Source organism: Daldinia vernicosa (genome assembly GCF_022497035.1).
Source record: "Daldinia vernicosa strain CBS 139.73 unplaced genomic scaffold F5Y00scaffold_11, whole genome shotgun sequence".
Taxonomy (NCBI): domain Eukaryota; kingdom Fungi; phylum Ascomycota; class Sordariomycetes; order Xylariales; family Hypoxylaceae; genus Daldinia; species Daldinia vernicosa.
The window spans coordinates 652118-665559 of record NW_025953927.1 but is presented as its reverse complement, the minus strand read 5'-3'; the positions used below and the strand labels follow the sequence as shown (position 1 = coordinate 665559).

Sequence of the window (13442 nt, the reverse complement as noted above, 5' to 3'; positions counted from 1 at the left end):
TGATTAATATCTCACTGTCGTGAAATATGAAGAATACCCTACTTAGGTTACGAGGTAGGTATCTCAAGTAAGGAGTGCAACTTGAGATGATAAGATTTGGATTTCTTATCAAGGAACCTTCGTACGTCAAATGCTTGCTCTATGATAATACCGCTTACGTACATAATGCTAGCTAACAGCGAGGTACGTACCTCTTTGATTCGTACCCGCCCCTACCAACCCTAACTGCCGCTCGTCACCGCCCACCCACACAATCCACTCCATCTTTTGCGATTTCGAACTTTTCTGCGGCCCACCTGAAATTATTTCCCTCCTTCAGTCACTACTAACCCACAGCATACCAGCTTTTTCCTTTCCCATCGACTCTCTTTTCAATCACAAAAGAGTCACCGTCAAGATGGGTACGTTAATTATTTATTTAGAGATTTCTATGCAAGTGGAAGTGTGAGAGATTGGCTACTGCATTGTGCTCTTCTCTCATGCTTTCTGCGAACCAACGGGAAATCATCCTCTGGGATGCGCCCGGTAGAGCATATTTGAACCAAAAAGCTGACAATGGCTTTTTTTTCTCTAAATAGGTATTGATCTCGACCGCCACCACGTGCGCAGCACCCACCGAAAGGCGCCCAAGAGCGACAATGTCTACCTCAAGCTCTTGGTGAAGCTGTACCGCTTCCTAGCCCGTAAGTTATCTCTCCCGATTCTTGGCATCTTTTGAAACGAGCTATGAATGCATCTTGATTTATACGATTATGAGACTAACATTATTTTACCATATAGGCCGAACAGACTCCAACTTCAACAAGGTCGTCCTCCACCGCCTTTTCATGTCCCGCATCAACAAACCCCCCGTCTCCCTTTCTCGCGTCAAGAGCCAGCGCTCTAAGGAGGATGAGGGCAAGATCGTTGTTGTTATTGGTACCATCACCGACGACAACCGCCTCCTCGAGGTCCCCAAGGTTACCATCGCCGCTCTGCGATTTACCGCCACTGCCCGTGCTCGCATTCTTGCCGCCGGTGGTGAGGCATTGACCATCGACCAGCTGGCTCTCCGCGCCCCTACCGGCAAGAACACCCTGCTTCTCCGCGGCCCCAAGAACGCCCGTGAGGCTGTTAAGCACTTCGGTTTCGGCCCCCACAAGCACAAGGTAGGTGGACCAGATTTAGTCCTAACCAATTCTAGCATGCTCACAAATTTTACAGAAGCCATACGTCCAGTCCAAGGGCCCCAAGTTCGAGAAGGCCCGTGGTCGCAGACGGTCAAGGGGTTTCAAGGTCTAAGGGGGAAAAAATGGCGTGGGTTAGGTCTTGTGTTGCGTCTCTTCCGATATACCATGAATACAGTTCTCAACTGGAAGAGGGTTACGCTACTTCAGGAGTGGTTTATGCATGGCTTGGCGTGATACGGGATTACAGAATCAATTCATACAAAATTGAGATGCTTTGCCACTTTTCTGACAACGATCGTATCCTTTTTTTCCAGGCAAATATTGTGACTGACGAATGCATGATATGTTGATGAAATTAAATTATTGCTACCGCAAGCAAGGTTGTAGAGTGTCGAGTGACAGCTTAGATTCCGAGGTGTCATATTCTAGTTGTTCACAGAATGCTTTGAGAATGAGCAGAGGGAATTAACCTAACCTACCTAGGGGAATTGCAAAGACAATGCGTCACCTGACCGCGTGCTCGAGGCGTGATGCTAACAGTTCGATATCTTCGTACTGTGTTTCGTCATAACTAGCCAATTTCAACCTTATCTCTTATATTAACTACACAAATTGAAAGTTGATACCAATCCAACGCTTCGTCGTCTTATTTCTCTTTACTAAAGTGCCTGCTAATATCAGTGCTTTGATCTTCCTTCCGGGGTGCTCTGGGTGTATAAAATGTGTGGGCGCTATTCATTGGCATTGGTACGGCGATAAACTCATCACTTTATGTATACTTGACTTGTTATGAGACTAACTACGATAAATAACGTAGAGGCCAGCACAAATTCGCGAGTTATTTCAACATGATGGTATGCCTGTAGATGATGCGCCAGACGATGAAGGTGATGCAGCGCCAAGGCAAAGCTATAATTTTGCTCCTGGCTACCACGGCGTCGTTTACCGCGCCGATGTGCCAGACTGGGGTGCCGGTCCTCAAAGGCAGCATACTAATTCCTCTGGCGAGGCCGTAAAAGAGTCGCATGCCGGAGGTGGGGGTAATGATCCTGCATCAAAGTCCAAGTCTGTTAGTTACAAGCTGCAGAGCATGAAATGGGGGTTGATACCTTTCTGGACTAAGCGTAATCCTGATTACGGTTCTATGATGAAGACAATCAACTGCCGAGATGATTCTCTCGCCCAGAGTGGTGGTATGTGGAGTACGATGAAGGCTCGAAAGCGATGTATCGTTGTTGCGGAAGGCTTCTACGAATGGCTGAAGAAGGATGGGAGTAAAGATAAGATCCCGCATTTTGTTAAGCGGAAGGACGGCAAACTAATGTGTTTCGCTGGATTATGGGATGTGGTGCAATACGAAAGTGAGTGTTCAAGCTCATATTAGAAGAACAAATAGTGCTAACCGGTATTTAGATAGCAAGCAGAAGCTTTACACCTATACAATCATCACCACAGATTCAAACAAGCAACTCAACTTTCTTCATGATCGCATGCCCGTTATTCTAGATAACGGGTCTGAAGATATCCGAACCTGGTTAGACCCTAAGCGTTCCGAGTGGTCGAAAGAGCTGCAGGCTCTGTTGAAACCTTTTGAGGGAGAGTTAGAAGTCTATCCCGTTAGCAAAGACGTGGGCAAAGTTGGGAACAACTCGCCTAACTTTGTCGTCCCCATCGACAGCAAGGAGAATAAGTCTAATATCGCAAATTTCTTTGCCAAGGGCACCGCGAAGAAGAATGCAACGGAACAGCAACCGCAAGTCAAAGTCAAGAAGGAAGAGGGATTCGTCACCGAAGATCTGACAAAAACAAAAGAAGAAAGTAAACCAGCAACTGGCCTTAAAAGAGAAGCTGAAGATAAGTTAGTCGGCAGTGAGCCTCCGAAGAAAGTGGCTACGATCACGTCGCCGCAAAAGGGTGCGAAACAAAAGATTAGCGCCACCAGTAATAGAACTAAGAGCCCGAATAAAGCGAACCAACCTGGTACGCAAAAGATAACGAAATTCTTCGCAAATAGCTCTTGACGATGCAGCCCAGGGCGTATTCGAGACTGGCTAGTGGTGATCTATGTATTAGCGTCACACATCGCTTTACTCTCAAATATCATGGTACGTAGGCTGCCATGAACTTGTATTGGGATGTACGTCTCGATGTATCAAATATGCCATATTTTGGCGATACACCAGCCGTCAATGCCCTGGTATTATTATATGGGCAGAAATTTGAATTTAAATTACTAGATAAGGGGCACATCAATCGGACGATGTACAACAATGTCTAAATGAGCGTGCTTCGCTACGACCTATCTCAAGAGGGTATATCGCGCGAAGCGATATCCATGCTTTACTTAATCTGCGTGGAATCTCCTACGACACTACCGCGGCCTTAAAGAGGGGCATATCCAAAGCCATTGAACTAGCAGGTAAATACAGAGGGGCCGGGTACGGTGTACGAGTGGAAGTTGTTGTAGATGTTGGCAGTATCTACGCACGAATTAATGTTAGCTATCAAGACATATATATATTTATATATTTAAGTGCAGGGGCAACTTACATCCGGGATCGCTAGCCTTGAAAGCACCGGGGATCTTAACGGTGGGACTGGGCGAGGCACTTCCGCCGCCGCTGACTTTGATCTGGCCACAACCGACATACCATTGCGGAGTGGCGCCGGGGTTGTGGATGGCGAGGGACTGGATTCGCAGGAGGTACTCTCCGTTAGGGATACACTTGGGAACCGTGTAAGAGTAGGTGTCTGTTCTAAGATTAGCCAAGTTAGCCCGAGCAACGAGCTGAATTTGATAGTACCCTTCATGGTCCAGGTAGCCTGGCCACCGTTGAAGACAGGTGCCCAATCGTTGATCTTGAACCAGTCTCCGCTACCATCGTATTCCGCGGCAGTGCCCGGGGCCTTCGATAAGTACAGGGAGATGGGTCCCTGGTGGTAGACGGCCGTGTCAAGTGTGAAGGTGAACGGGTCACCGGCGTTCAACTCAAGAGTGCTGGTGTTACCGCCGGTGGCACCGCCGACGTTGCATCGAAGGTCAGGGGAAGACAGGTCTATGATTATATCTCAGCGGAAAGTTGCTATTGACTCTGATGGAAGTTACTAACCGGTAACGGGAGAGTTGTAGTTAGTGTTTCGTCGAACGTACTCGTACGGGACACCCTTGGCAGTTCCCTTCGCCAGCGCCTGGAAAATGTAGTGGGCCGACGCGCCCTGAGCAGCCAGGGCGGCGGTAGCGATGAGAGCAACAACGTTCTTCATTGCGATTTAGGAGAGCTGATCTGACTATCTTTTTTTTTTTTCTTTTCTCGAGGCTGAAAGTGTCCGGTGGGTGCAGAGCAGAACAGAGCAGCTGGCGGAGCCTACTACGTAGGCGCCCTAGGCCATCCTTAAAAGCGAAAAAAATCCACACGATCTCCCCCTTCGGCAGTTCACTCGCCCTCCGTCTGGGGCCAACCCCAGATTCTTCGATATGAAGCGGGCCGCGGCTCCAGTCGTCGGCACGGGATCAATGGCTAAGCACCGCGGCGAGGCCTGGCCAGGTCGATGGGCCCGCGTCTGGGCTGCGAGCTGGGGCGTCATAGGGGGCAAGTCGTTAATAAGATAGGTTAAACGACCTGGCGCAAGAGCTTCCATGGTTGGCTGTCGTGGCTTACTCCGGCGCCGGGCAATTTACGTTCTAAATAGGTTGTATATAGGTATGCACGATGTGCTCACAGAAAGCAGTATAGTTCGGCACTGGGACCCCCGGAGGAGCGGATGCGAGATCTGGCTGGCAGGGATTGCAGGTGATGCTTAAAATTTTTGAATAAGTCCTGTGATTTGAACTTCTGGTTGGGGAAGAAGATAAAGGGAGTTTGCCCCTATTTACTCATGCTCCAAGTGGTAGCCTACCTTATAAGTAATATATAACTAAAGGAAGTTGAGACTATCATTGAGTATCTTATAGGTCAATAATTATATATCTCTAAAGAAAGAATATAATCTAATTCTATATCTAGATGGCTAAGAACCTTGCCTGCGTGATGGTTCATCGCCGGTCGTCCCCAGCGCTTAGTATTCTAAATAATAAGACTGCACCCCTGGGAAGCTCTCTTGTAAGCCTAAATACCTCCAATCCAACTATTCTCATCAGCAAACGTCTTTCGATCACCCCCATACGCTCGCCGGGCGAAACGTATGGATGGATCAAATTCTTTACCGACTCCGTGAGTGATATAATATATCCATAGTCAGCTGGGAATTGTCGCAATGCTCAAGGTGTTTGACGAAAGAATGAATGGGTGGTATCAGTCATCATGACCTAAGGATCGTGAAACTCCGTTCTCGCAATATCGAAGACGTGATAAATCCAGACGCTGCGGAAGATATGGCGAGGGTTTAATGGCGCGTATGTATATTGGGGGTTTAGGGTATACTTATATTCCTTCCTATGCACGCCTTGGGAAATATATTGGTATACTTGGCTTCCCGTTGCCGAATACTACCGAGACAGGTACACAGATAAGACTACCTAACTAACTGGAACGTTACCCAAGAAGTGCCTTTGCCAATGGTGTCGAGGGTCGAGGATATCCCTATCATCTCTTTTCTAGAAACCTTCCTAGAATAGAAACGGGGCTCGAACGCCGAGCCCATCTCGTCCAAAAGGAGGATTAGGCCGCTGAGGACAATGCTCGGGATGTCTTGAGCCCGTGTGGCCCCTTTTCTCGGCCTGTTTGATTGTATATAAACATGCAGCAAGAATAATAAGCCAGGACTATACCAACAAAGTCAAGATATGTTAAGTGCGGTGTGATCTCGTGACGGCGGCTGGGCGGTAGCCTCAATCGGCCCTTACAACCGGAGGGAAACTCGCGCGGGTTAGTTCCGGGAGGGTTGGCCGGATTTGGGAGGTTTCGGGGCGGGAAAGTATCTCGTCTGCGTATAGGTAAGGTATTTATCCAAATCAAACATCCAATTAACCACCCTTAACTCGTGGCGCTAAGGACAGAAAAGCCGTGAAGAAGCCCCAGTTGGAAGGGCATTATCTGGTGTAGGTACGTACTGGTAGTACTAGAGGTACCTATGTACCTAAAGGTGAACTAAACTCTAAAATTCAATGGGGCTATGCTGGAATCACGGGCCTGAGCAGCAGAGCAGTTACCTCCAAATGTGGGGGGAGCCATCAGCCCTTTTCGCATCGAATTACTCCGTAGCGCCGCCAAGACGGGGGGTCCAACACCCTAAAATCATCAACTAAAAATCTGCTCAAATCGGGGCTGTGGGGGTGGGACCTAAGGGGAGGATAATAACGTTGTACCGTTGTACCATAAACGAATAACCTTCCCTTTTTTATCTCCAACTTCGCTGTTCACTGGTGCGCCCACTCTAGGTAATGCTTGACTTATTCCATGACAATTCCCTGTCGTATTATTGGACCACGGCTACACGTTCCAGACGTTCATTCAGATGTTCATCTGTCCCTGACAGAAGCTTACCCCGGGTCTTGTTTAGCTGCCGTCGATCTTCTCTCATTCCGTTACACATCCGACTTGGCCTACATATGTACACTATGTAGGTACTCGATAGTCCTATACAGTACCTTGTTTACTCGAGATGGTGTTTTTACATACGTCCTTCTCGAACTGGATACCAAATATACCAAATATACTAAGTAGTATACCTGGTATCCTAATCTCAGGCTCAATGACTTGTCGAGTCGCCTATCTTCTTTCGATTTTCCTTTTCACCTTGCCTCCGTGAATCAATATCGCCAGGATTATTACTAGGCGCTTCTGCATGGCAACCCTAAGCGTCTATCGTCTATTCTAACCAGTCGGCTCACATTTCACACCTCTCCTCTTCCCGGCTTTGCAACAATATATGAGCCTTCATTATAGCCCGCTGGCATAATCTGTGCTATACCCTTTTCTATACGAGCCTTCTCCGGCACCGTCCTCCGTAATCCTGTCGGTGCTTTAGCCAGGTCCTTCGACTTTACCAGTAGTTACAGTATCTTTGTCTTGCAGATCATGTCCTATCACGTCCTCTTTCCCGGAAAACCGGGCGAGCGATTTGTGTCTTGGCTTCACAGATCCCACGGCGTGATGCCATTTATTAGTCGCCTCAAATCCTCTTTTCTATAGCCCACTAGTCACGTCTTCCCAGGTCTTGGATCCTTGGCCAGCGACCTCAATATGCCGTCCTTCTCACGTATTGCGACTGCTGTTCTAGCAGCCGCTGCTAGTAAGTCTAAGCCTTCTGTCTCCTCGACATGTGAGAATATATGCTAAATTCTTGCAAGCTTTTGGGACTACTCTTGCTCAAGACCCAGTCAAATATACCGACCCAGACACGGGGATTGAGTTTGGCACATGGGCTCAGGGTGACCAGACGTTTGGTCTCGCACTACCCGAGGATGCCTTAACCAAGGATGCCGATGAGTATATTGGTATACTGGTATGCAGATATAGCTACCTAGGTACCTTGGCAATAATTATACTGACCTTTCCTTTAGCAATGCTCTACGGGTTGGTGTGGTATCTCCCATGGAGAGTCGGGACAGATGACGCAGGCCTTGCTGCTCATTGCTTGGCCGTATAAAGACCAAGTCCTCACGTCTTTCCGATTCGCAACTGGGTACAGCCTTCCAGGAGTTTATACCGGAAACGCAACCTTGACTCAGATCTCATCCAAGGTGACTGAAACTGGCTTCGAGGTTATTTACAGATGCCAGAACTGCTTCGCCTGGGACCAGGAAGGTTCCACTGGTCACGTTGAAACCAGTGGCGGACTACTTGTCTTAGGACGAGCCTCGGCAAAGACTGTTCCTACTAACCCTGAGTGCCCTGCTAATATCAAATTTATGCAACATGAAGCATTTGGACAGTTTGGTGCTCCCTTGGAAGGTCTTACAAGTGCCAAGTACCCCGACTGGGCTGCATTAGCAACGAAGGACGTCCCCGGCGAATGCGCTCCTAGTGATCCCGGCAACCCACCATCGACGGGTCGTGTCTGTGCTAAGGAGATGGCTGGTCAATCATTCGACTACATCGTGGTCGGTGCCGGAGCCGGTGGTATCCCCATAGCCGATCGATTAAGCGAGGAGGGCCACAGTGTTCTATTGATTGAGAAGGGGCCGCCATCCTCGGGAATATGGGGAGGAAATTTGAAGCCGCTCTGGCTCGAGAAGACGGATCTCACACGATTCGATGTTCCGGGTCTTTGCAACCAAATTTGGGTTGATTCGGATGGTGTCGCTTGCTTAGATACCGACCAAATGGCTGGATGTGTTCTCGGTGGAGGCACAGCTGTTAACGCTGGTTTGTGGTGGAGGGTAGGTTACCTTAGTCGTGGCTTTTACATTTACATGCTGATACTCTTCAGGCAAACCCGAAGGATTGGGATGAGAACTTCCCTGCCGGATGGCACAATTCGGATCTTAAGACCGCCACAGACCGTGCATTCAAGCGCATTCCCGGAACCACAAGGCCCTCTCAGGATGGTGAACTATATATGCACCAGGGTTTCGACGTCATCTCTAGCGGTTTGGAGAAGGCAGGATGGAAGAACGTTCCTGTCCCCAATGATGCTCCGACTGAGAAGAACCATACCTTTGGTGCGACAACATATATGTTCTCCAACGGCGAGAGAGGTGGTCCTATGGCTACTTATCTTGTTACCGCTGCTAAGCGTGATAACTTCGCGCTCTGGATGAACACCCCTGTTAGGAGAGCTCTTAGGACAGGCGGCCATATCACCGGAGTTGAGCTAGACTGTACCGTAGAGGGAGGTGGATACGGTACCGTCAACGTTACCGCCAACACCGGACGCGTTATTGTTTCGGCTGGAACGTTCGGCTCGGCTAAGTTCCTTCTCAGGAGTAAGTGACAATGATACAATATTTATTCATACTCAGAACAACGTGCTAATCTTGTTAGGTGGTATTGGTCCGGCCGATCAACTTGATATCGTTGCTGCTTCGGCTTCTGATGGTGAATCGTTCATTGGAAAAGATGATTGGATTAACCTGCCAGTCGGCTATAACCTAATGGACCACGTCAACGTAAGTGGATCTCGAGGTATCAATAGATGGGATTCTCTCTAATTCGATTAAAATTAGACCGACACCTACTTCACCCACCCAGATGTCGTATTCTACGACTTCTACGAGGCGTGGGACACGCCAATTCCTTCGGACAAGGAGAAGTATCTTGGTAAGCACGATAGTCTATGATATGGCCTTGGATATTTATTTACCTTTGATAGCCAACCGTACCGGCATTCTGGCGCAAGCTGCTCCTAACATCGGACCTGTGGTATGTGTACCTAAATGTGTTGTCTCTGAAAAGCATATCTGATCAAACCGCTAGTTCTGGGACGAAATCGAAGGCGAGGATGGCGTAGTCCGTCAGCTCCAATGGACAGCCCGTGTCGAAGGCTCCGAGCTGACGAACACCACCAGTATGCCTCTACGTAATGGAAGCCTATAAGGAAACATAGCTAATGCTGCACAGACACGATGATTATGAGCCAATATCTCGGAAGAGGTCAGACGTCTCGTGGTCGCATGACAATCAACGCGGGATTGAGCACGGTTGTCTCAACCCCGCCCTACCTTCGAGACCCGAATGACAAGGCAGCTGTTATCAAGGGCATCGAGAACCTGCGAAATGCTCTGAGCACCGTGAAGGATCTCGAGTTCCGTCTCCCGGCCACAAACCAAACCACAGAATCATATGTTGACGCCATTGAGGTGACGTCCGCTAAGCGTCGCTCAAACCACTGGATGGGTTAGTATCGCCAAGCTGCTTCCATACTAATATTCTTGCTAATATCTGATAGGTACTGCCAAGCTGGGACCGGACGACGGTCGCGAGGAGAACGGCACGTCTGTCGTTGACCTTAACACCAAGGTCTACGGTACCGACAACCTCTTCGTCGTTGACGGATCAATCTTCCCCGGCATGGTGACCGGAAACCCTTCAGCTATGATCGTGGCTGCGGCAGAATTCGCCGCCGAGAAGATCCTGGCTCTGTCGCCGAAGGCCCCTACAAAAGCGCCTCAGAATACCGGAGGACAGATCATTACCCTACCATAGACTGACTTGAGTAATCTTAGGATTAACGGCTATATACGCTAGGACAAAATTCTTGTACATATGTTTCTACTTCCCGGGGTGTCTCTGAGACAGTCCAAAAAAATTATATATACATATACATATACATATACGTGCGAATTACCTACCCCATGGCAAGTCCATATTCTTGACGTGCCTGAAGTGAAACCGCTAGGTGCTCAAATTATAGCAGGAGCAATGTCATTACGAAAATAGGTTTTCGAAGAAATTGGCGTCGAAGCCTTGGAATGTCCATTCGTCCATGTCCGCCGCAAGCTCTGGTAATTGATACGGGCCTGACGGATCCGCGGGCTCGAATTGCATGAAGGAGAAATTAGCATCTTCCCCGAGAGAGTTCAAAAAGGTCAGAGGGGCTTCGAGGGGTTGCTGCTGTAAACTGGGGTCTATTGGGGTAGTATTAGGATCGTTATTTGCATATACGTTTTCGGGTATGGTTGTTGATCTCTGAGGACGATCCTGTTTTGCGTGTCTCTTGTTATTAGAGTTGGCTGGTGCTGATGGAGTATAGGGACCATCCTGCGGAAGCTGGGGTCGGTCCTGTTGCATCCGCCTGCTGACCGGGTTGATATTAATGGTTCCTAGATACGGAATCTCAAGGCGCACGGGAGCGTCGAGGCTACTGGAGCTGCTGGCCGTCAAGTCGACATCCGTCAGGGGTAGCAGGCGCGTGATTATATCGGAGGTCTCGCGCGATAGCTTGTCGTCATCTCTCTCTGCTACCTCCTGCATGACGTTTCGAACTGCGAGGACCAGTTTGCGGTCGGCGCTGCGCTGGTAGCTTGTTTGGGGGTCGCGCGATCGCAGCTTGGGGTCCAGGTAGCCTAGGAGTAGCGTCATGGAGGCCGTTAGCGCACCGTAGTCGGTGTGGCGACAGGCTCCGGCCGCGTCGGTGAGATGGCGGAAGACGAGGTAGGCTTCAAGAACCTTGCGCGAGGCATGGAGACATGTTGTCTTGCTGTAGTCCCAGCGGCGTTCTTTAGGGTCGCGGATACTGTTTAATGAGTTAATGATTACTCTAGCAAGGCCTCGGCCTCGGCGTTACGTACAAATAAGGTAGATGGAGTAGGGTGAGCAGGTGGTAATGATTCATCTGCATCATTACGTGCGTGTGGGCGTCTATCAGCTCTTTTGATGTTGCGGTGGTTGTATCGGGAGGCTTTACTGGCTGCCACCACTCTGCGCCCACTAGTAAGAAGGAGTTAGCTGTTGTTCCTTTAGGGAAAGTAAGGGGTTTGGGAATGTCTCAAGATTGATGAAACGGGAAAAGGGGGGTAGGAGATTGGGGGTAGAAACTCCATACCGGACTTAGCAGCAGCATCGAGGCTGCGGTCAATAGCTTGGGTTGCAACAAAGCTGGCATCCAGAGCTGCCGTCCCTTTTCCATGATAGCTCGCATTCCGCTTAATGATGGCGCCGCTGATGACACAGTGCAGTTTGCTAAGCTTATCTGCTGGGAGGTCGGCGTCGAGTAGCCCAGGGGTAGCAAATGAATCGTCTTCGCTGGCGGCAGGAAGGCCGAGGAGTAGAGACAAGTAACGATCAGAGAAGTTCATGCGATGCCATAACGCACTACCTCGGGAGCGAGTCACCGGGTCCGATCGCGGGTCGATCGACTTCAGTGGCTTGTCGTCCGACCATCTAGTCGCACCCATGAGCTGAATGACGGCGAGGGCGCGCCGGAGGACTAGCCAGGACTTACGTAAATTGCCCACGTTGGAACTAAGAAGATTGGCATTGTCAATAATGAGGTGTTTATTTCCATCATAATTATTAATGTAACAAGAGATGTCGAGGAAAATACTGAGATATTGATAAGTGTTTCCGTAGGTAACTTACTGATATAACGAAAGTAAAGTGAGTGTCTCGAGACCTTCAGCAGAGCCGACGAGGTCATCATTAGAAGCAACAAGGTCCGAAACCACGTTGACATATCTGCCTATCTGAGCTCGGATGGGCTCTCTCGAGATTAGATTTTTCGGAAACTTCCCCTTAGATATCCTCTGAATGCAGAGAGTAAGCTGCATTAAGCGCTTCGCTAGCAAGGCAGGGTGACTCGACACAGGCGGGACTTCCGAGACGGTAGATGGTGACTCATATGGGGCCTCGTAGCCATTGAAGTATGCTACGACGAATACCGCGCCGGAGCCCACTGCCAGTATAGTATCGATGTCGTGCTGGCATGGGAACATCGCATGGAGGGTCTTCGATATCCGGGCAAATTTGGCAGGGAGGGTGGACACCAGCTCGGCCTGCGTCGATACTACGGTCGGCACGAAAGACGTCTGGATGGAAGCGCTAGACCCGTTATCTCCACGCAGAGCGTCGAAGATATCCGCGACGGGGGGGTGCTCGGCCGTAGACGGACGAAGCATGTTGGGTGACGAATCCAGTTCGTCTTCGGCCGAGACGGAGGAAGTAAGGGGCCCGCCTACTTGGCTAGGAGTATAAGAAGGATACGTAGTATGCTCCACGAGTTTCTCTAACAGACCCTCTACCCTACTTAGTCTCTGCGATAGCCCCTTATCCGAAGCTAGGGGTTGCTCGTCCGGAAACTCCTGGCTTAAGCAGACCGTCCCCCGGGCCTCACAGCCAGCGCAGATGGAAGCTGTAGCCGACGCATATTGGCAACGAGTCTTCCTCCTTCTGCCTTTCCGGTGGGAGTATGTTTAGTATCGATTTAATACTCTTATGAGCCTAGCTACTGCTAGAGAGAGACTTACATTCCCAACAACTATGAGTTCCCTTCCGGATCTTTCTCCTCTTCGCAATAGAGTCGCCCCCACTCGAGCTTCGTGTCGCGTGGTGAGACATCTGTATTTGGCTTTACGAAAAAGTGAGGGCCTAAGATTGGCCACGGTTTGTAGTATTTTTTTGTTCCTCGTGAGTTTCGATTCGTTGGGGTATAGTACCTAATTGTTAACACTCTACCCATCTACTACCTAATGTATGTATGTGCGGGAAGTCCGTGACAACCCCACAAAGACTGCAATCAAGTAGAGAGAAAAGTTGGTTTCACACACATTTAGAGTAATATACTACCTTAGGTAGGTAGTTAGGTATGCAGAAAAATACTAGTTTAATTCTTGAAAGACGGGTATTCTTCATTTTGCTCGCCGGGAAGAGATGTCAATCTGACCCTGAACTTGAT

At 49.2% G+C, this 13442-nt stretch overlaps 5 protein-coding genes across 5 annotated transcripts; 3 read left to right on the top strand and 2 right to left on the bottom strand.

Annotated features, from left to right (window-relative positions):
• The first annotated feature begins 302 nt into the window (after positions 1–302).
• Positions 303–1465, top strand: F5Y00DRAFT_230864 (putative 60S ribosomal protein L18-B). The gene is made up of 4 exons (XM_048006951.1): positions 303–401; positions 579–683; positions 781–1148; positions 1204–1465. The coding sequence occupies exons 1-4, from the start codon at positions 398–400 to the stop codon at positions 1279–1281; spliced, it is 555 nt and encodes a 184-aa protein (XP_047867222.1). The 5' UTR covers positions 303–397; the 3' UTR covers positions 1282–1465.
• Positions 1466–2025: 560 nt separating this feature from the next.
• On the top strand, positions 2026–3190 carry F5Y00DRAFT_259828 (DUF159-domain-containing protein; the record flags this gene model as incomplete). The annotated part of the gene is made up of 2 exons (XM_048010945.1): positions 2026–2530; positions 2583–3190. 2 exons carry the CDS (start codon positions 2026–2028, stop codon positions 3188–3190), a joined length of 1113 nt encoding a protein of 370 aa, XP_047867221.1.
• Positions 3191–3581: 391 nt separating this feature from the next.
• F5Y00DRAFT_259827 (glycoside hydrolase family 61 protein) lies at positions 3582–4433 on the bottom strand (the record flags this gene model as incomplete). The annotated part of the gene is made up of 4 exons (XM_048010944.1): positions 3582–3649; positions 3720–3920; positions 3974–4225; positions 4280–4433. 4 exons carry the CDS (start codon positions 4431–4433, stop codon positions 3582–3584), a joined length of 675 nt encoding a protein of 224 aa, XP_047867220.1.
• A 2659-nt stretch (positions 4434–7092) lies between these two features.
• Positions 7093–10326, top strand: F5Y00DRAFT_19157 (uncharacterized protein). The gene is made up of 10 exons (XM_048005176.1): positions 7093–7400; positions 7459–7613; positions 7672–8490; positions 8541–9036; positions 9095–9219; positions 9277–9370; positions 9423–9472; positions 9527–9617; positions 9671–9946; positions 9999–10326. The coding sequence occupies exons 1-10, from the start codon at positions 7352–7354 to the stop codon at positions 10253–10255; spliced, it is 2412 nt and encodes an 803-aa protein (XP_047867219.1). The 5' UTR covers positions 7093–7351; the 3' UTR covers positions 10256–10326.
• Positions 10215–13228, bottom strand: F5Y00DRAFT_19166 (uncharacterized protein). Its single transcript, XM_048005178.1, has 5 exons — positions 13015–13228; positions 12131–12941; positions 11595–12013; positions 11341–11479; positions 10215–11285 (listed from the first exon to the last, which is right to left on the bottom strand). The coding sequence occupies exons 1-5, from the start codon at positions 13103–13105 to the stop codon at positions 10478–10480; spliced, it is 2268 nt and encodes a 755-aa protein (XP_047867218.1). The 5' UTR covers positions 13106–13228; the 3' UTR covers positions 10215–10477.
• Between the last annotated feature and the right edge of the window lie 214 nt (positions 13229–13442).

Excerpts from the sequence above, each read along its gene's own strand:
- F5Y00DRAFT_19157 (XM_048005176.1), top strand. The coding sequence starts at position 7,352 with ATGCCGTCCTTCTCACGTATTGCGACTGCTGTTCTAGCAGCCGCTGCT. Across the intron at positions 9,371-9,422 it reads GGACAAGGAGAAGTATCTTG|CCAACCGTACCGGCATTCTG; the intron begins GTAAGCACGATA and ends TACCTTTGATAG. Across the intron at positions 9,618-9,670 it reads CGAGCTGACGAACACCACCA|ACACGATGATTATGAGCCAA; the intron begins GTATGCCTCTAC and ends AATGCTGCACAG.
- F5Y00DRAFT_19166 (XM_048005178.1), bottom strand. The coding sequence starts at position 13,105 with ATGTCTCACCACGCGACACGAAGCTCGAGTGGGGGCGACTCTATTGCG. Across the intron at positions 12,014-12,130 it reads ACTTTACTTTCGTTATATCA|TTCCAACGTGGGCAATTTAC; the intron begins GTAAGTTACCTA and ends CAATCTTCTTAG. Across the intron at positions 11,480-11,594 it reads CGATGCTGCTGCTAAGTCCG|TGGGCGCAGAGTGGTGGCAG; the intron begins GTATGGAGTTTC and ends CCTTCTTACTAG.
- F5Y00DRAFT_230864 (XM_048006951.1), top strand. Across the intron at positions 684-780 it reads GCTGTACCGCTTCCTAGCCC|GCCGAACAGACTCCAACTTC; the intron begins GTAAGTTATCTC and ends TTTACCATATAG. Across the intron at positions 1,149-1,203 it reads TCGGCCCCCACAAGCACAAG|AAGCCATACGTCCAGTCCAA; the intron begins GTAGGTGGACCA and ends CAAATTTTACAG.